The 22,372-nt window shown below is 34.4% G+C and overlaps 1 protein-coding gene across 2 annotated transcripts in view; it reads right to left on the bottom strand.

Moving 5' to 3' along the window:
- The window catches only part of NUP155 (nucleoporin 155), a 52,248-nt gene that overhangs the window by 17,511 nt on the left and 12,365 nt on the right, over window positions 1-22,372 (bottom strand). For both annotated transcript variants that reach the window (XM_061129926.1, XM_061129927.1), the window contains 15 exons: window positions 21,710-21,783; window positions 21,340-21,431; window positions 19,280-19,377; window positions 18,657-18,809; window positions 16,682-16,782; window positions 14,179-14,349; window positions 12,514-12,624; window positions 11,229-11,323; window positions 10,386-10,474; window positions 9,646-9,708; window positions 9,000-9,147; window positions 7,903-7,969; window positions 6,754-6,869; window positions 3,196-3,293; window positions 1,220-1,350 (listed from right to left, as the gene is read on the bottom strand). In XM_061129926.1, the coding sequence (XP_060985909.1) occupies window positions 1,220-1,350; window positions 3,196-3,293; window positions 6,754-6,869; window positions 7,903-7,969; window positions 9,000-9,147; window positions 9,646-9,708; window positions 10,386-10,474; window positions 11,229-11,323; window positions 12,514-12,624; window positions 14,179-14,349; window positions 16,682-16,782; window positions 18,657-18,809; window positions 19,280-19,377; window positions 21,340-21,431; window positions 21,710-21,783 (1,607 nt within the window). The remainder of the gene's footprint in view (window positions 1-1,219; window positions 1,351-3,195; window positions 3,294-6,753; window positions 6,870-7,902; window positions 7,970-8,999; window positions 9,148-9,645; window positions 9,709-10,385; window positions 10,475-11,228; window positions 11,324-12,513; window positions 12,625-14,178; window positions 14,350-16,681; window positions 16,783-18,656; window positions 18,810-19,279; window positions 19,378-21,339; window positions 21,432-21,709; window positions 21,784-22,372) is intronic.

Genomic DNA, 22,372 nt, shown 5'->3' with positions numbered 1-22,372 from the left:
TAAAAATGAATTGTGTATTTTAAAATATCTTTAGTAAAGTAAGATTTCATCCACATATCACAAACTTGTGGTTTTGACAATGAATCCCTCATGTTATCAGGGTGGCTCAGACAGTAAAGAATCTGCCTGCAATGTGGGAGACAGGGGGATTAGTTGTTGTACTTCCTCTACTTTGTGTATGTTTAGAAATGCTCACAATGAAATTGACAGGTAGGAATAAACCACCTAACATTCAGATAAATGCAAATTACCTTTATCCTTAATAAGGATTCCAATGAGGGCAGCAAGAGCAGCATGGACCATTCATTTCCCACAGTGGTGAACATCTTTCTTTAAAGTAAGAATGTTTAACCTACATTACTGGATTCCTTGAATTTACATTCAAAAAGTCTGTGTATGTGTCTGTATGCATCATTTGAAGGTGGGGAGAGAGAATTTTGATCAGATTCCCATAGGGATCTGAAGCACAAATAAAGGTTACAATTTACTGTTGGAAAAATATCTTTGGTAAAGTAAGATTTCATCTACATATCACAAACTTGTGGTTTTGACAATGAATCCCTTAAGTTATCAGGGTGGCTCAGACAGTAAAGAATTACCCTGCAATGTGGAAGACCCAGGTTTGATTCAGAGAAGGCAACGGCACCCCACTCCAGTACTCTTCCCTGGAAAATCCCATGGACAGAGGAGCCTGGTAGGCTGCAGTCCACGGGGTCGCTAAGAGTTGGACACGACTGAGCGACTTCACTTTCACTATTCACCTTCATGCATTGGAGAAGGAAATGGCAACCCACTCCAGTGTTCTTGCCTAGAGAATCCCAGGGACAGGGGTGCCTGGTGGGCTGCCGTCTATGGGGTCACACAGAGTCAGACACGATTGAAGCGACTTAGCAGCAGCAGGTTTGATTCCTGCATCAGGAAGATCCCCTGGAGAAGGGAATGGCAGTCTACGCCAGTATTCTTGACCGGAGAATTCCATGGACAGAGGAGCCTGGTAGGCCGTAGTCTGTGGGCTTGCCAAGAGTCAGACATGACTGAGTGAATCTCAGTCTTCAAGTTATCATGCTTTAGTGCAATTTTCTCATTACATACTAATTTATCATAACCTAAATGCTTCCCAAAAGAATCCCTCCTAAATCTAAGTGCAAGATTAAAGCTTACTCAAAACAAGTTAACCACAATATTAATAGTATGATTTTAAGGGGAAAAAATTTCCTACCTTCTGAAGTTCTCCTACAATAACAGTGAACTGATGTTCACAAAGAAGTTTCCATAAAGCCAGAGCCTGGTATGATTTTCGAACCAACTGCTGGATTGCCTGAAGTGAAATCTTTTCACTCAGTTGAGCCTCTAATTACAAAACACAACTAATGAAGTTTGCAAAATGATAGGTTAGGTTTTATTTCAAGTAAGACAACAGTTCATCTCAAATAAAGACAGCCATAGTTAAGGGTGAGATCCTTATTGTTCTCCTTCTGCCGATCACAAGGAATGACGATCATGAGTTGTTGAATTCATGGCTTTACCCTCTCACTATATGGAAGTGCTTCTGTGTGTGTGCATACATAAACAGGAAAAATGTTGCAGTTTTGGACAACTTACACCATTGTTTTCTTCTGCTCAGTTATATTTTCACAGGTTACTCAATAAATGTAAGTTCCGGGCATTTATTTTAATTGCTGAGTATCCCATCATGTGTTTTACCACAATTAGGTCCATTTTCCACCTGAAGGACATTTCTATTGTTTCCAATGTTTTGCTACTGAAACAGTAATGCAATAAATATCCTTAAAAAAGGTCTCTTTGAAAACACAGTCAGGTTTTGATGGGACTGCTTTTCATATTAAGATGCACTAGAGAATCATGAAATCAATTCAGTCAGTCACGATAGCTTTTTTCCCCTCTCCTTTAAAAAAGGAAATAGAATGAAAAAGAGGGAAAAAAATAGAGTACAAAATAGTTTTAGTTGTTGCTTAAAATTGTGTTCAGTTGTGTGTGTTTAAACATCTGGGTCGTAATGTAAAAATTATTTCTTACTGTGAGGAAAAAAGTCTGATAAAGACTGCTCCTGCATATATACTGAGAAGTGAAACTGCTGGCTTTGAATATATACGCATTTTTAGGTTTTACTATGTATGATCAAATTGCTCACCAAAGTGGTTATTTCAGCGTATACTGCCAGCAATTTGAATGCTCCCCTTTGTAAAAATCCTTATTGCTTGTATTTTATCAAGCTTACCTGAAAAGAAGTACTAAAAAAAGAATTTGCAAATACTGAACAGAAAACTAGATCCGGCAGGAAGGAAAGAAAGTACGCTGGGACAAAAGTAAATGGCTGGGTCTTAATTGGCAAAGTTCTATAAGCCAGAATAACTGGCTCAAACAACAGAAGGCAAAGAACTTAAAATATATATATAATTAAATGGCAGACAAAACTTAATATTTTATTACTATTCCAAGTCACATCTGGAATAATTAATGGTTACAAGAACTTTTCAGTTCCTTTGCTCCTTCCTTAGTTATTACTTTTTATAATTGATTAAAAAAAAAAAAAAAAAACCTAACACTTGATTCACATTGTAAGCTCTGTAAGAAATACCACTTCACACACATAAGGATAGAAATTTAAGAAAAGAAAAAGAAAAATTACTGGTGATAATGTGGAGAAAACTGGAACACTTTGTGTACTAGTGGTATAAATGTACAGTGGTATAGTTGTTATGAAAAAGTTATGGTGGTTACTCAAAAAATTAAAAATAGAACTACGCATAATCCAGCAACTACACTTCTGGATATATAAGAAAATAATTGAAAGTGGGAACTCAAATTTCTATTTGTATACCATATTCATAGCAGAATTATAAAAATACCCCAAAGGGTGAAGGCAACCTAACTAGGATCCCACAAGCTATGTGGTGTGGCCAAAAAAATTTTTAAAAAGTAAAAAAAAAAAAAAAGAAAAGGTACATATCATCATGTTTTTGGGTGGAAGAAAGGAAAAAAAATGAGCTGAAAGTTATGGAAATACAAGATGTCCATATTATACTTATGCAAAAACACTAATATTATTTTAATAAATATATTCATTAACCCAAATGACCTTATCAAGAGTTGCCCACTGTTTTCTATTCACCTAATAAAACTCTTTACTCAGGTCTTCAACATTTAACTGATCAATCAGAAGCAATAATTTACCGTGCAACTTCCTCTGCAGCTCCTGTTGCATCTGCTGAGTATTTCCATTTTCAGGACGCATGAATCCTATCAGCCTCTGCTGTACTTTGGCAGCAGTACTGAAACAGAAATTCCAGAAAATATATTAAAAGGGCTGTGCAACTATCACCATCACCTAATTTTAAAGCATTTTTACCCACTTTCTGTTTGCAGTCAATTCTTACTTCTTCATTTCGTAAGCAACAGCTCTCCTACTTTCAATCTGAATATTTCATACAAATGAACTGGAATATGTTGTGAATATTCTTTTTCTCTGTGAAAATCAGTGAAATAATCACTGCCAAATCAACGGTTAACAAGTTAAACCTGGAGCATTTTATTTATTAAAAAAAAATTTTTTTTTGGCCATGCAGCTCGACATGGGGGATCTCACTTTCCCAACCAGGGATCAAACCCATGCCCCCTGCAGTAGGAAGCATGGACTCCTAACCACTGGGCCACAGAGGAATTCCCAATCTGAAGCATTTTAATCTCTCAGATGCTTAAATTTTCACTGAGAGTAAACAGATAATAACAGAGCTTCCTTCTATTGAACACTTGCTTTTTGTCCCCACTAATGACTTAAAATAATTCTATAAGGTACATATTATTAAGAATCCCATTTAACAGATTCGAAAACTTCAGGACAAAAGTAAAAAGAAAAGAACCAGCTGTAAGGAAATACTGGTTATTGAGAGAAATGAGCTAATAAAAGCATTTGGGGAAGAATCTGATTATTTCAGCTCTTAGTGCAACTTCAGGGATGCAAAGAAAAGGATGATGAACTTTAAAAATGTATATGCAAAACTGAAGCAGACTCACAGACAATAGAAAACAAAGCGGGAGAGGAAAGGAGAGGGGCAAAGTAAAGGTATGAGATAACGAGATACAAAGTGATATGTGTAAAAATAGATAAGCTATAAGGATGTATTGTATAGCACAGGAAATTGTAGCCATTATCTTGTAATAACTTTCAAAGGAGTATAATCTGTAAAAATACTGAATTCAAAGCTATACACCTGAAACTAATATAATATTGTAAATCAACTATACTTCCATTAATAGAAAAAAAAGACCCTGGTGCTGGGAGAGATTGAGGGCAGGAGGAGAAGGGGACAACAGAGGATGAGATAGTTGGATGGCATCACCAACTCAATGGCCATGAGTTTGAGCCAACTCTGGGAGATGGTGAAGGACAGGGAAGCCTGGTGTACTGTAGTCCATGGGGTCACAAAGAGTCAGACATAACTTAGCGACTAAACAACAATAAACTGAGATGGGGTCAAAAAGACAAAGGTTATAAACTGAGTTAAAAAGTGGTAGGGTCTAGAAACGGATATATACATGTTAAAATATAGTTAACAGAATTCCGAAGGCTAAACATAAAAAAAAACTTGATACAACCTTAGGGGACAACCAAATACTACATTGCAACATTTTAAAGATCTTTGTACCCCCCAAATTTTACTTGTAAAGAAATTCATATGAATATTACTGAATAAGTACACAAACATGTAGAAAGAATACTTACTGAAACCTGTTTACATTATCAAGAAACAGATAAAATCTAATGAACATTTTTTGTTGTTCATTCATTTTGTTCTTCATTCATGCTGTTCAAAATTATAAATAGCACTATACCACTAATAGCTTGAATATAATGGACTACCATGTAGCCAATACATATGGCACTAATGGTAAAGAACCCACCTCCCAATGCAGGAGATGTAAGAGATATGGATTTGATCCCTGGGATGGGAAGATCCCTTGGAGGAGGGCATGGCAACTCACTCCAGTATTCTTGCCTGGAGAATCCCATGGACAGAGGAGCCTGGTGGGCTACAGTCCACAGGGTCACAAAGAGTTGGATACAACTGAGCAACTTCACTTAAAGGATATGCTGAATGTAAACAATGTTTCACAAAAGTATGACTACTTAGATTCCATTTTTTTTTTTTTTTTTTTACAGTGGAACTACTACTCAGCCACAAAAAGGGACAAAATTTTGTCACTGGCAGTAACATGGATGGATTGGTGAAATAAGTCAAATACTGATTATCACTCACATGTGGAATCTAAAAAATACAACAAACTACTGGATATAACAAAACAGAAGCAGATTCACAGATATAGAGAACTAGAGGCTATGAGTAGAGCTGGGGGATGGGCACTATATGGGGGTAGGGGAGTGAGAGGTACAAACTACTGGGTGAAAGGCTAAGGAAATGTCCTGTAGGACACACGAATACAGCCAAATATTTTTTAATAACTGTAAATGAAGTGTTACTTTTAAAAAACTGTACTAAAAAAAGAAATGTGTGTTCACGTATGATTAAAAGTTTACACTGTCACTTCAAATTAATTCACTGGGGGAGTGATGTGAATTTTTTACAAGTTTGTATCACTTTTTTCTTTTTTTTTTAATATCACTTTTATAACAAAAAAAAATGTTCATCCTAAATCTGTGTCCACACAAAAACTTCTACAGGAAAGTTCTTATCAGCATTATTCATAATAGTCAAAAAGCTTAAGCACACAATACTGTAAATCAACTAAACTTCAAAAAACAAAAAAATAAATTAAAAAAAAAAAAGCTGAAACAAGTTAAATGTCTATCAAATGATAAACTGAAAAACGAAACCAAGTACTAATACACACTACATGTGACAATATTACACTAAGAGAAAGAACCCAAAACTAAAGGTCACATATTGTATATTTTCATTTACATAAAAGATCCAAAATATGGCAGGTCCATAGAGGCCGAGAAGACTAGTATTTGTAGGGATTGAGGGAAGGGCAACTGTGGAGTGCCATGGACTCCACGTGTTTGTGCACCACCAAATTCATACAGTGAAACTCAAATATCCAAGTGAAAAAAAGTGAAAGGAGAAGTCTTTCAGTGGTGTCCAACTCTTTGTGACCCCATGGTCTGTCCAAGGAATTCTCCCTGCAATAGAGGAGTGGGTTGCCGCTCCCTCCTCCAAGGGATCTTCCCAACCCAGGGATTGAACCCAGGTCTCCTGTATTGCAGGCAGATTCTTTTACTTGGTGGTGGTGCCTTTGGAAGGTAATTAGGTCTGGGTGAGGTCATGAGGGTGTAGCCCCATGATGAGATTACTACCCTTACAAAAAGAAAGTGGAGAACTTTGGGTCTGGTTCTCTCTCTGCCACATAAGGACACAGGAAGCAAGCAGCTGTCTGCAAACCAGGAAGAAGGTCTTCACCAGAACTGAACCATGCTGACACTCTATCTCATACTTCCAGCCTCCAGAACTACAAAAAACAAACGTTTGTCATCTAAGGCAGTTTATGGTATTTTTGTTACTTCTGCTTGTTATTAAGATAGGGAGTGATTGCTAATGGGTATAAGGTTTCTTTTTGGTGTGATACAGCTGTTCTGGAATTAGATAATGGTGATGAAATTTTAACTTTATGAATATACTAAAAACCATGAAACTTTTTTTAAAAGGACAAATTTTATAATATGTAAATTAAATCTCAGGGACAAAAAGGGAAATAAATTTTACTTATTCTTACTTTGGATTTCCTAATGGTCCTCCAGTAAATTGGGAGTTTCTGTCTAAAAATTCTTGCAAACCTTTCAGTTCTAGTAGCACTGACTCCAGCAGTTGGGAGGGAACACTACTTTCAATCTGAAAAAGAAGAAACATTTTCAAAAATGTAAAAACAATGAAAAAGAGTATCCATAAAACATATACTCTATATATGCATAATAAATATTGAATTTTAATTTTGAGGTACCCTATCTTCACAAATAGAAAAGTTATTCCTTAATTTATACTTGGTGATCAAAATAAAGGGCTAGACACCCACATTCCATCCTTGCTGCTTTGGTTAATCAGGTATAATTTACAGACAGTAAAATGCACAAATCTTTAGTGAACACTTTGATAGCTTTTTACATCTTAAGAGTCACCACCCAGACCACAATACTGAATATTTCCAATACCCAAGAAAGTTCTCTATTGCCCCTTTCTAGTCATTAGTCATTCTATCTTCTAGGTAAGCAACCACTTTTATTACCTCTACCAAAAAAAAGTATAGATTGATTTTGCCTGTTCAAAATTCACATAAATGGAATCATATATTAAGTAAATACACTCTGATTCTTAGAAATGTGAATTTTAAGAGTATCACAGCTAAAAATATATTTGATATTTTTACACTGGAAAAAGAAAAAAGCTTAAAATAAGTTGCACATACACTTCACATTAAAAAATTTTTATTACTTGAATTTATGATAATACAAATTTCTGTTTCTTAAAGCATTCTGGAAAGTATGCCAATGCATGGGATTTAGTGCTATGTTCATGGAATTTGGAGGCATGTAAGCAAAATATTAAACAGTAATTTTGAGCAATATTAAGTACCAGGACTGACTCTATTTAGCCCTCATAACAATGTTACAAGGAAGATACATTCTCATTTTACTTTAAGTTATCAGGCTCTGAATGTTAAATTCACTCATCAGTTAACAAGTGACAGAGCTTGAGATGTAATTCAGGGGGTGAACAGTTTACTGAACAAGTACACAAACACATACATGAAGGAATAATCATTGCATGCTGTTTATAACATTAAGAAATATGAAATGACCTACTTATCCACTGAAAATATAAACTGGTTACATAGAGATGATGGAATACTATTATACAACACACTTACTGCAGTGATCTCTCTGTTGCCACTCTTAAATACTCTCTCCACAACTAAACTGGCATCCCATATGTTTCTGGAAAAAAAAATGTTTTAATGATTGTGCTATAGATGAATAAAAACATTACAATATGTTGTAAATCCTTTTGCTGTGTGTTTATTTAGTTTTTAAAGTGTGGCAATGACTTCATTTAACATTTTACTAAGTTATCTGAAAGAATAACAACAACAAAAAAAACAGGAAAATTTCCAAACTTGATGTCATTTCAGATAATGAAATACTGCTGAGGAAAATCAAAGACTCTGGGTAATAAGTTGTAAACAAGGAACTTCTGAGTTATGAGTTCTGCACTGTTTCACATTTTTAAGCAAAATGATTCATGTGAAAGCATACATCTCAAATTTAAGAAAAACATACACCAGACATGATAATTAAGTGGATACAGCAGAATGACTGCAAAATGGCTGTAATTCTATACCTACTCCCTGTACCTAGCCTCTTTATAATATGACTCTGATGCCTGTTTTATAACGAGGAGTCTATTTCCCATCTTTTGAACCTGGGGTGGCTCAGAGATGTCCCCTTGACAAGTAAACGAGGTGGAAATGATAGGCCCGTTCTGAGCCAAGGCATCAGGAGGCTCTGCAAGTTTCTACTCTGTCTCATGGAACCTTGCCACCACCAAGTCAATGATCTTTGACTAGCCTGCTAGAGAATAAGAGAGCAATCCAGCTGTCCCAGCTGAGACCACTCTAGACCAACACACAAACAAAACCCTGAACATGTGCCAGAGAGCTGAGTAGAACTCTCCTACCTCAATGCTGATTTCATATTATGGAGTGGTTTGTTACACTCCATGTTAGTATAGGTAGATGTATTTTGAAGACACATGTACATATGTGAAACATAGTAACAAATATAATTTGATGGTTAGATGATATAAAAGCTGAATGACAGAAAACCATCTTATTAATGGACAAGTGAGCTTAAACTATAAGTAAAATTTAGTAGGAATAAATGATGTTCCAAATTTGAAGCTAAAAATGTTCAACTGTACAAAATGGAACAAGATGAGCAATAGTTAATTATGCTATGAAAAACTTACCCCATGATTCGAGAAAAGTAAATGCAAATACCGTTGTGTTTTCCAGAGTACACAATCTCTGGTCCAGCCATACAACTCATACTTGTGGCCTGAGTTGTTGGGCTTCCCAAAGCACACACTGGAGTAGACATGGCAGGAGGGTGGACACCTTGTACACACATAAGAAAATCAAATCTCAAAATTTAACCGTAAACATACAGAATTCTCAAAAACCCAAGTCAGTTGTATCTGGGCCCAAAGGAAAAACAGTTACAAAAATACTGAAATAAACAGCTATTTAATTTGATTTTCCTTGACAAGAGAGACTTAGACTTGGTTAGGAACTGGGACCCAGGTTGGCTTTCAAGTGTGGCAATGCAGGATGAAAAGGAAAGCAAGCTTACAATCACTGCATCTTAATGGTGGGAGTGAAAGAGGTCAGTTAGTTCAGGGCTGGTGATTAAATCCTGGTACTCACAAAGGGGGCTCTCTAGGTAGGCTAGGTAAAGGCATTTACGGCCAAATGCCAACCCTTGTTTGGATGCCACTTCTATTAAATTACATTATTTTCAGGGGAATAGGACAAGTTAAGTGTTTAGAATAATAATTCATAATGATGGCTCCAAAAAGAATAGTAATAGCATCCTCAAACAGAGAAAACAGGTACCTTGAGATGGTGTTCCTAAGAAGGATGGATTTGGATACAGAGTACCACTAGGAACAGGAGAACCTAAAAAGAAAACAATATAAAGACTGATAAAATTATCTCCCAGTTTTTTGAATCTGATCAAAATCAGACATAGAAACTGTTTCTAAATGTAAGAGTAAGGAGGGGCACCCCTCATAATATATTCAAGAATTAGGGACCCATTTCCTAGCAATTTTCTAACAATTCCCACTTTGAAAAACACTGAGGGAGTTTGTTATTAAATCACTCAACTCTTTCCTGTTGAATAAGTAACAAATGAGTTCTGTAAATATTACTGCTTACATCTTATTTTGTTGCCCAGTATACATTAAGGATTCACTATATATAATTCTAATCAGACATCTATAGAATTATTCCCTAACAATCCAGTAGCAGAAAAGAAAACATAACAAAATTTTTTATCCATTAAAATATGTTTCTATGTGTGCTCAGTGGTGTTCGACTCTTTGTGACCCCATGGACTGTAGCCCACCAGGCTCCTCTGTCCATGATATTTTCCAGGCAAGAATACTGGGGCAGGCTGCCATTTCCCACTCCAGAGGATCTTCCCGACCCAGGGGTCAAACTCACATCTCCTGTGTCTCCTGCCTTGGCATGTAGATTCTTTACCACTGAGCCACCTGGGAAGCCCTAAAATATGCTACAAAGCTTTTACAATTCAAGCTCTGTTAGAAATAATTTCAGTGTTTCATACTCACTGGAGTAGACAGGAGAGCCCAGGATGGGACCGACATTACTCGGAGCGGGGAGAGTGGTTGGAAATCTCATCTGTGCTTCACCACCGTACCTATTTTTATGACAACAGGGGCTGAGTTTATTCAGTGAAACTATCCATCTTAAAAGCTGGACTTGTTTCAAGTTCTGCTTAGCTTCAGGATAAATGCTTTAAACATTAGTGACTTCAATGCATCATGCTGACAGTGAAATACACACATAGATACCTAATAAAATACTTATTTAGTAAATGTTGACTTGAAACTGCTACCAAGAAGAATTATAAGGGACTTTGGCAATTTCTAAAAAAGGGTCTGTGAAGCATAGAATTTATTTAATGAGTGTACGGTACTATAACTCCCACACTAGAATTATGGTTAGACTACTCAAAAAATTCTTTTTAAAAATTGCATTTTAAATTTATTCTTAGCTAAATATTTTCCAAACAATATCTCTTTGATACCCAAGTTTCCTTGAAGTGATTGATGCAGAATCTCTCCATGCAAATGATACACATAGAGCAGAACTGCTATAGTCTTTGAGAAAGTAGAAAAGACAAATGAGATAGTTAACTGAGGTAGAAAGAAGACCAGAGAAAAGAAGTTGGAGAAGCGACTCCAGAGAAAGGGTTACAATGCATAAATTATGCTCATCAAGGTGTTTCCAGGTGTATTATCACCTTTCTAGATTTCATCTTTTTGCAAATAAATTTTACTAACTTGCCTATATGGTCACTTAAATGTTTTGTAACGACCACATTAGCCAATGTATCCATTAAAAAAAAAAAAAAAAAGAGGCCAAAAACAAGAGCAAAGTGATAAACATACCTGAAGAAAGCCCGAGTAGCCCAAGCAGATACTTCTCTGTCACAGGCAGCAGTGGAACAAGCAAGAATAAGGCAAGTTGCACAAGCCTGGTCTTCCTGTAAAAAAAAAGAATTATCTTCCCTTAGAGTAAACATAAACATTTTGAATGAAGTTTTGTTTACTGCTGTATCCAGTATTTAAATCTGTGTACAGAGCAGGTACTTGATAAATATTTGCTGAATGAATGAAAGCAGCAGGTATGAAAAAGGAGAAGTAAACACTATTGGTTTTAAAGTTTCTCATAGGCACCACTATTAAAGGATGTTCTCTTTTTCTTTTTATCTAGATTCTATTTTAGTTTCTGGTTTAGTCACCTCCTTTTTTTCTCAAGGTGTTTTAATCTTTTAGAAAACAACAACAGCTAACATGTATTAAGTACTTGCCGTGTGCCAGGCACTATTTTAAGACTTTAAAGCATATTAGTCTTCATGTCACATATTATAATTTAATACATATTTTACACATGAGAAAATGGAAGCTCAGAGAACTCAAGTAATCTATTCAGATGGTGGAGCTGGTTTGAATCTAGAGTGTGTATATTTAACTTTGATCTGATATTCCTGACTTTAAGCATTCCTAGTATTACTTCATCATTTCTAGTTATGGTTTTAAAATACTAAAGTCCCCAGCACTGTTACCCCTAATTTTTTCCTGATGTCATTAAGCGAAAAAAAAAAAAAAAAATTTTTTAAGTTATTTATCTGTAAATGTCTTATTTTTTTTTAATGTCTTATCTTTTATTTTACTTTTTAGAAAACTTTTTATTAATATTTTGTATTGGGGTATAGCTGATTAACAATGTTGTGATAAATTCAGGTAAAGAGTGAAGGTACTCAGCCATACATATACATGTATCCACTCTCCCCCAAGCTCCCCTCCCACCCAGGCTGCCACATAACATTGAGCAGAGCTCCATATACTATAATGCAGGTCCTTGTTGGTTATCCATTTATCTATAAACGTCTTGTCCTTTAATAAAAATACATTTGTCATATAATTTGACCATCACACTCTTACTAGTACATTTTAATGATAAGAATTTATCAACAGAATAAAAAATATGAGCATTTACCATAAACCTTATAGCATATTAATCCTGTTCCCAAATACCAGTACATATATGATTAAAGCAAAGAAGGAAGACTAGTATTAATCCCAGCATTTTGATCCTAACTTACATAAAATGTAGCTATCATTCTCATCATTTAAAACATCATCACATTAAAAAAAAATTACAAATAATTACCTGATGTAATTTAAAGAATCTTTCAATCTCTTCTCCATCTCCACCCACATTACTCACAAGTAGATGCCTCAGTTGATCCACAGGTCTAAGTTTATGAAACATAAGACTCCCCTAAGAAGTTAAATAAAAAAGAAGATGAATAATAGATTTACTAAGAATGGCTAGTAGCAACGGACTCTACCTTAAAAAAAAAAAAACAAACAAACTTCAAGAACACAAAGTACACTGGTCAAAAAGATCATCTCATCTACATTTCAACTCCCAAGCCACCCTAGATCTATATAACCATATGGAAAACTTAACTGAAGCTTTATAAACCTTTAGCTAATGCATAGTACTGATACATGAATAGTCAGATAAGTGGAACAAAGTAGAAAGTTCTGATATAAGCTCAAGTAAATATTAGAATTTAATATATAATAAAAGCTGCCCCTCAAACCAAAGGGTCAAAATTAGATTACCCATTAATCACAAAGGCACAAGTATGTCCACTTCAGAAAAAACTGAAGCTGGATCCATACTCATACCAAAACCAGGTTAAATTCCAAACAGAAAGGACAAAATAAAACTTTAACAGAACAGTCCTAAAAGAAACTATGGGTGAATGATTTCAAGAACTTAGAGTGTGGAAGCTTTAAAAAAAAAAAAGAAAAACTGTATCAGAAATTCCCCCAAATAACAGAATATTTCCGCTACTTATAAACCTATTCACATGGGGGGAAAAAAAAAACTCAATAAAGAAAATCAATGACAAACCAGAAAAAATGTTTGAGCCTAATTCACAAAAAGTTCCCTTAAATATATAGAGTTTCTATAAATCGAAAAGACAAACTCAATAGAGAAGTAGGTACAGAATCGGAGCAGACAATTCACAGAAAAATAAACACTAGAAAAGACCGTCAACCTCACTCTTAAGAAGATGGGCTACTGTACTTGCAGAGGATGTAAAGAAACAGACTCAACAGTCACTGATGGTGACTGTGTGTATACAGGGAAACCAGAAACATCTACCAAATTGATAAATACACATACTTTTTAATCCAGAAGATGCAATTCTATAGCTCTACTCACACATGTGAAATTATACACGCACAAGTTTGTAGCATTATTTTTAACAGCAAAAGATGATCCATTAATAGGGACCTAGTTAAAAATGGTACATCCATAAAAAGGAATGCCTTTCAAATATAAAACAGAATGAGAAAGTCCTAATATCAATATGGAAAGATGTCTAAAATATATCTTTGAAACATAAAAAGCAGCACATGTGCTATTATCTGTTTATAAATAAATTTGTATTATTTGTATATTTATAACATAGCTCTGGAAAGATACAAATTCTGATGACAAGGGAGTCTGCAAGGAGGGGACCCAAACCGGAAGGGAGATTTTATTGTGTATACCCCTCGGTTTACCACTGGAATTCTGTCAGTGCATTACTACTCAAAAAATAAATACCAAAAAATGGGGCATACTACTTTATAAAGAGTGAGTTCTTTTTGTTGCATTTTTGGTATTTATAACTATTCCTTAAGAATATTTTAAGAGTAAACATCCCTAAGTGCTTAAGTAAATGACTCTATGAAGCAACTATTGCAGAATACTTTGACAAAAACATTAAATATGGCTTCTTTTCGTCTCTACCGTAACAGGATATGCACGTACCTGTGCTGAGAGGAGAACAAACTTCTTGGGAGGCAACATGTGCTGTTGTACAACAACTGGTGAGTCAGTTATTGGAATATGATCCTTATTCAAGGGTGTGATAATCTTATCTACTTTCAACTCATCTATTGCAGAAAGAGCCCAGGAATGACCATCAACACGAGTAGTCATCTACGTAGAAGAAATAAATTTTTGTCTACATACAATAAAAGTTACATAAAGCAAAATCTTCTAAAAAGGATACAATCTTTGAATAAATGTAGGATTTAATAAATTAGTAATACATTGGGATGAATATTCTCAAAAGTCAGTATTTAATTTTGTAATACTTATTTTGATTGAGCATCTTCTATGACATTAAATAATGTTTTCATACTAGAAGAAAAAGGCAAATTTTTCTTAAGATAAACTATATATAGTATATACTATAACTATAATTTTTTCAATAACCAAAGACTATATACCTTCTACCTTCTTTCCAGAGTGAACTGATCTACACTGGTAGGTTCAGTGCTCAAATTTCCTAACACATAGTTTTGCTCTCTTCTGAAGTTATATTTGCTTTCTAAACTAAGATATTCTTTTAAAAAAAGTATCTTGGTCTTCTAAAATACTTTATTATAAAAAATTTAAAGCATCAATAAAATGTTGAAAGTACACTGTATGGACTGTATGCCTGATACCCAGATTCAACAATTGATAGCATTTTGCATATCTGCTTTCTTCTTTCTTCCTATATTTTTTGAATTACTGAACTATTTGAAAGTTATGAATATCATGTCACCATTAAATATTAATATATTTGCATGCATCTCTTAAAAATAAGGATGTCCTCTTACACAACCATAAAACTATGCTAATGTAAGAATATTAACATTTCTCTAATACAATCTAATGCCCAGTCAATACAGAATTTTTTCCATTGTCTTAATGTCTTTTATAACTGTCTTGGGGAGACTAGAATTTGATTGTTAATGTTCATGAGCTAGATTTACATTTGTTTTTTAAGTCCACATTTTCGAGAACAAGTATACAGATGAAGTGATATGATGTATAGTACCTACTTTAAAAACAAAAACAAATAATAGCTAACATTTATCAAGTACTTCCTATGTGCCAGGTAGTATTTTGAGCACTCTGAACACATCAACTCATTTAATCCCACTTTCACCGCATAGAGGTGAAATTAATATTAATACTACTTAAAAATACTACTAATTAAAATTAATACTACTATAGATGAGGAAATTGAGGGCCAGAGATTAAATCCTTTGAGTCACTGCCCTGAGAAAATGGAGCCAGATTTCAAACCTGCACCCCCTAACACTGTGCTCCCATCAAGACGGGGTTTATATCTTCCCGAGTTCTGAATCCTTATAGTCTATCACAGAATGAGGCATACAGTATGTGCTCAGTAAACCCTGAAGGATAAAGAAAAGATTTTGAGAAAGGTGCTCCTTGTCTCTATACCTACCTGCCTTTACCCCAGCTGCTTAGGCCACGTCAGAAACTTGGAAGAGCCCATTCATGTTCCCCCTCCCCAGGACTGGGGTCTTTCTCCACCCATCTACACACACCTTTTCCCACTTCGCCTGACAAGAGGATTCAGTTTGAGAATAACCAAAAGCAGCCAGTGACAACTAGAGCCAAAATGCCTTTAAAGAGATGGCTCCAAAGAGACTCTCAGACATTCAGACCCTAGTGGGGGGTTGATCTGCTTTGATCAACAGCCTCCAGGTGCAGGTAGCAGAGCTATGCTAGTGGATCTAGGAGGATAGATGGAAGTGGGACAGGGGACACTGGAGGACTGAGCATCTCTGGCCTCTTCTCAGCACCTTCAGGGCTGGGATGAGTGGCCCAGGTGTGGTGCTGGGCCGGGATAGGCGGGGGCCACATCTTTCTCCCAGGACCTCTCCATTGACTTCATGGAGTACGTGCTAATATTTACTTTTAAAACACAATTATGTGTTTGTGTATATACATTTGTATATGCGGGAAAAAGAGATCAAACAAGATGGAGTGAAGGCTAACTCCTTAATGTGGGGTTCAGTTTACCATTCTATTTTTGCATATGTTTGAAATTTTCTATAATTAAAAGAAAAAAGTTAAATATTTAAATGGAACTACAAATTAAAGAGATCATAAGAATAAAATTCTAAGTCATAACTAAAATAGATGGCCTCAAAATTACTAAAAATGTAATATATTCAAATGGGACAAAGATAATTTCAGAAAGATGTAAGTATTTTCAGGTACCTTATGAAAATACTCTAAACGGGTTCCAATGTTTTCTTTAAAGATTTTTTTTACTGAGTACCATAATGACTTCTTATCTTAGGAAAAACAAAGAACTAACAGTATATACTTCTTTTCAGTAAGACTGCTAATCATATAAGATTATTAGAAGCAAACAGTAATAAATCAAAAGATAAAGCTTCTCATAATTTTGTTTTTCACTTAAAATTATGTAAAAAATTATTTAAAATCTCTCAAGATAACTCACCTGAGTTTCCATCATTGGCTTTTGGAAAGGAAATGTATCATGGTTGACACACCACAAAATATCATTATCTTCATTTTCTGAGGCTGCCATCAGCAGAATACCTAAAAGTTTAATACATAAAATCTCATTATAGGATGTCAAATACACCCCCATAATAATCGTAATAATGTTGGTAACATTAGTATGGATACATAAATATACATATTAATCTTTATAAGTAAACAAGTTGCAAAATAAACAAAAAACAAATCCTCTAAAAGGACATATAATAAGTGCTAGGGTAGCATCACTAAATGTTCTAGATTGTAAACGTTATTTCTTTCAGATAAATACAACTTATTTGTACATTTCTAAAGTTAGTATATGTTTACAATGAGTTATTAATTTAATTATTACATTTTAAAAAAGTATTTAGTACATAAAAAATTGTTGACTTACAATCAGTGGTATGTAATATTCAGTGAAATAGAGTTCATGTGCTGGTTAATTCAAATACTCCATGAATAAAAATGATGAAGTTACTAGTGGAATGGCAGAGATAAATGTACTATGAAAGAATTACCTAAGCAATATTAGCTGACTTTATAGTTTGGTTTTGAAATATGCTTTTCTAACCTCAGTTCCAATTCCTCCCACTAATTTGCTCCCTTCATTCTGAGTTTAGTGATATTAACCTTGAGTCCATTGGCTGACTATAGGTGATGGGATCCTAATTAATTATTAAGCTACGTAACTAGCTTGTAAGAAATTGAGAATAGTTTATATCAAGTAGCAAGAAAATGTTTTCTTAAAATTAGTGTATAAGGTTTGAAAAACTGAAATTTGATTGTATCATGCACATAACTGAATATAATAGAAAGATATCCCACATTTATGGATTTGAAGGCAATATTTATAAGATGGGAATACCCCCCAAATTGATCTATATTTTCAACAAAAGTCCATCTGCTTTTTTTAGTTGCAGAATTGACAACTAAAATTTATATGACAATTAAAGAGTTCTAGAATAGTCAAAAGAATCTTGAAAAAAAAATGTTGAAATGGGAATTTTAAAACTTATGACAAAGCAATAGTAATCACAGTGGGATATTGGCAGGAATTCTTTAGCCATTAGGAGCAGAGTGACTGCTAATGATGAAACATTAGGAGTGATGAAAACATTTTGAAATTAGATAATAGTGATGGTTATACAATTCTGTGAATAATCTAAACACTACCAGAATGTATAATTTAAAAGGCTAAATTTTATGGTATATAAAATTGTATCTCAATTATATGCTGTGAAGCTGCATGTTACCATGTATTTGAAAAAATTCCATTTGTAAAGGCAAGTTTCATTTGGGTGTTGAAAAATAAAATATTAGAAGACATAGTAGAATAAGTACAGAAAAGGCTTTAAAATTATTAGAAAATCAAAATAAATTAACAAATGCTTTCTCACATTGGAGAAAAGCACACACAGGTTTTTCTAGTTTTGATGTTTAATTAGAATCTCAGTTTTTAAAGTTAATTATGAATCCAAGAGTTCATCATCAAAATTTCATATTCCTGGATGGAAAATTCTCCATATCCATGAAGACATGGACAAATGGTATCAGAAAAGTCATTCGAGTTTTCCTAACCATCCTGAAAAAACAAAGTTCAAAGTCTGTTACAATGGATATAACACCGATTTTGACCAGTGAGTTCATATACAAGTACTTTTGAAGTTCAAAACAACTTAAAAGTACTTAGATATTAAAAACTACAGAATTTATATATATATATATATATGAATGACATATGTCAATGAAAAAAATTTACATTTAAAAAATTTGAAATAAAAGCTAATTAAAAAAAATAAACTGGATACAAAAATTCAAAATTTTCTGAATTTTATTGGAAGTTTCCTTGTTATTTTCAAATGCCTCACAAGGCAATCTAATTTTAAAAACTTTAAGCATCTAATATTCCATCTGACAGTTTCAGAATTTACCTTTACTATAAAGAGCTTTATGTACTTTTGAAGGCTTTTCCACAGTTGAAGATGCAGAGAATCCAGGAGGAAGGCGGACGTGGACCAGTGTCAATGTATTAGGTCGTGCCAATGGCTGTCTGAACGGACAAGTGCTGAAATACAGCCTTACACCTGATCATGAAATAAAATTATCCGTCATTAACAGGAACCAAAAGACACAAGGCACACATGGTACTGAAGCAACTCCAGAGAAAAACAGAGAATTCTGTTCAAGTCACATCTCACTCTCCTGACTGAAGTCCCCATGCACTCTCCTAGCTGGAGTGGTTTCTAAGGCAACACCACTTGGAACTGGGAGATAAATCAACACATTTCACCAGAAAGAGTCTACAACTTTAAGACCAGACTCTGCCACTAAATATTAGCCACTTTACCTTTCAGGCCTGGTTTTACATCCATAAAATCAGAAGACAGAGCCTGAAGAATCTTTTGATTTTTCAAAAGCCTTCATTTTATGAATTATTAATATAGCTTGACAAAACTGATACAGAAATAGAAACGCATTTCCAGTCATACATTTCCAAACCTGAAGATTATAAAGTTATCACAGTAATAGCACACAAATAAATAAAACAACATACCTGCATGTGTGACCGCCAGTAACTGACAGTCCAGTGATTCAGAGTTTTCAATCACTGCTATTTGAACAATTGGTTTAAAAACAGAACGATCTATGGTCCTAGAAGAAAGAAAAGCTGAACTTTATTTTTTAAATGTATCTATTAAATTACCAGGAACACATTCCACCAGGATTCGTACATGTTTAAATATGCTAAAATAGTTTAAGACTAGTTTTTAGAAAGCAATGCAGCAGCAGCAAGAATTAACAAAAACCCTCGATTCTGTGTTTTTCATACTAACAATGTTAAGAATAATCCTTTTTTCAAAGACCATAAGAGAACGCTAAGTCCACTGGGTAAGTGGTTCAACAACAAGTTGTTATTAGAGCATTAAAATATCATTGCAAAGATTAAGAAGGGGAACAAGTGAACCTTTATAATGGAGAGCTCTGGTGAATACCATCTCAATCAAGTGTTAATCAATCAATAGGAAAATTTGAAAAAAAAAAAGAAAACTGGTATTATGTACCTCAATGTAATGCTCTATGAAGTGCACATCATCTATGTAATACTAGTTAAAACAGTACTACCCTGAATCTATAAATAAGGAAAATAAGACAAATTCAGAAACTGGGATATGCTACTAATAACTTTCCTGCCCCTCCCTCCTAAATGTTAACATTTGAAAAGGGCAGTAAGACGTCTGTTTCATATTAAAGAGACAAACTAATGACGAATGTAGCTCATGAGCTATGACTGAATGTGGAGAAAAATGTAAAGAAAAACAGTTATGAAAGATGTGGGAGACAATAATTTTAATATGGGCTATACAATTAGAACATTATAAAATTATTCACTTTTTAGATGTGGTAATGATAATACAGTATATAAGAGCTTAGGATATGGAAAGTGAAGGACTTAAGGATGAAAGTCATGTCTGCAACTTACTTTCTTATAGGTCATGTGTATGTGTGTGTTTATGTGTGTGTGCACATGCGCAGTCCTACATGACTCTTAGCAACCCCGTGGACCGTAGTCCACCAGGTTCCTCTGCCCATGGGACTCTCCAGCCAAGAATACTAGAGTGGGTTGCCATTTCCTCCTCCAGGGGATCTTCCCCACCCAAGGATCACACCCGCATCTCCTACATCTCCTGCATGGGCAGGTGGGTTCTTTATTACTAGTGCTACCTGGAAGCCCCCATATAGGTCAAAACAGTGAGCAAATGAAGCAAAATGTTAACAGCTGGTAAATTTAGATAAAGGGTGTAACAGTGTTTATCATGCTATTTTTTTCATTTTTCTATGGATTTGAAAAACTCTCCCAAAAAAAACTGGGAGAAAAAAAAGAAAACTCTTAAATTGTCTGCCTAAAGAATTTCTCGGTCATTGAAGAGCAAAGAAAACATGCTATCACTAAGATATCTGACCACAGCAGTGACCCAGACACATGGACAACAGAAGCTGAAAAGTGAGGTGTTATGTGAAGAAAATTTCTGCAGCTAAGTCAGTTGTGACATATGCAAACAGCAGTGTACAATGTCTGAAGACTTGGCTTTTAGGCTGGGTCTCAGCACTTATTTAGGAGTTTAGACCTCAGGCAAATTGTAACAGCTCTTAGTTTCAATTTCCCCAAGAAAACAGTAAGAATAATACAATTCTGAAATTCTGTGTTCCCAAATGGTACTTGCGTCACTTATCAGACCAACGAAACTACTATGTAGATTAAAGGGTGGAGTACTTACAAACAGGGACATACTTTGAGAATTCTGGTTTTCTAGTCATAATATCTGTAATGCCTGCACAGACCATTTGGAGCATAATTTAAAACTCCAAGGAAAAACACAGGTCAAGGTGTCCTTTTCACTGAAAAACCAGTCCGCCTTATGTTTCAAACCATCCAACTTAAGAACAAAAGGAAGCATCTCTAAGAACTGTTTCAAACATAAAATAGTATGTCATTTCCTCCAACATTCCTTACCTTCTAGACATATTTTGAAGAGGGAGTAGTTTTAGTATACTGCATATAACTAATATAATTATGCCCGCAAATGAAATGTCTGACAATAAGTTACATATTACCTAGCAATATTACCAGCAGCAGAGACAATAGAATTCTGTGACACTGAGGCAACTCTGTTCATTCCTTGTCCATCATGGCCCAAATCATACACCTGTGAATAAAAAATTATACCCACTTAAACATGATCATAAACTGTATACATTTTACAAATGATCTTTTAAATAAACTTTTCTTTTTTAGGGATCCTTTAATTCAGCTAGTTCATATAGGTAGGAAAACATTCAGAAATTCAGCGCCCTAAGAAGTAGTTTGGGATTTTTTTTTTTAAAGCACATACTTCATAAGAAAAGCCAACAGTGACTAGGTCTTCTTTCTTGAAAACAGGGATGTTCTTCCACTTTTGTATGGTGGCAAAATATTAATACTTACCTGTATTACTCCTTTCTCAGATCGTGTATATAAAATATTTCTTGAATTATCAACTGCAATTTGAACAATAGGATCTAAAATAAAACAAAATTCCCAGGGATTAACAAATCAGACACAGTAGCTGCTTACAACAAATTAAAACTGCTGTTTTATAGATAAGTCTTAGGAGAGTTGCACCAGAACAAAGCCAGGAAGCATTTAGGGCAGACATCATGTGAAAAAAAAAAAAAAAGACAAATATCAAATACTGTGACTGGGCTAATAGCATCATAAATAAGTTTTTCTGTCTTCTAAATTAATTTTTCAAGCCAAACCAAAACCAAGTTTCAAATTATTCCTTCCTTTAACAAACATTTAATGAACATTTAATTTACTATATGCTAAAAACATGCAAAATAGTTCGACCTGGTCTATTCCTTCAAGAAACTTCTAATATATCATTGTTTAAAATAAATAATTTAAAAATTCAGTCATATTAACATTTTTGGGTGCTTTTATCTTACCTTACTGAAGCATTTAAAAATTACTTTACCTGACTGTATCTCTCATTAAAAACTCAGATATATTCATTTTATGCTGGGAATTTCTTTTAGAGGGGGCTAAACATGTATTACATGTCTGAATGTCTAACTCTCTCACATACAGACATGGTTGGTTTAAGTA

The sequence above is a fragment of the Dama dama genome, chromosome 25, assembly GCF_033118175.1.
Source record: "Dama dama isolate Ldn47 chromosome 25, ASM3311817v1, whole genome shotgun sequence".
NCBI lineage: Eukaryota > Metazoa > Chordata > Mammalia > Artiodactyla > Cervidae > Dama > Dama dama.
The sequence above is the reverse complement of the archived record's forward strand: the minus strand, read 5'-3'. Positions and strand labels throughout refer to the sequence as shown.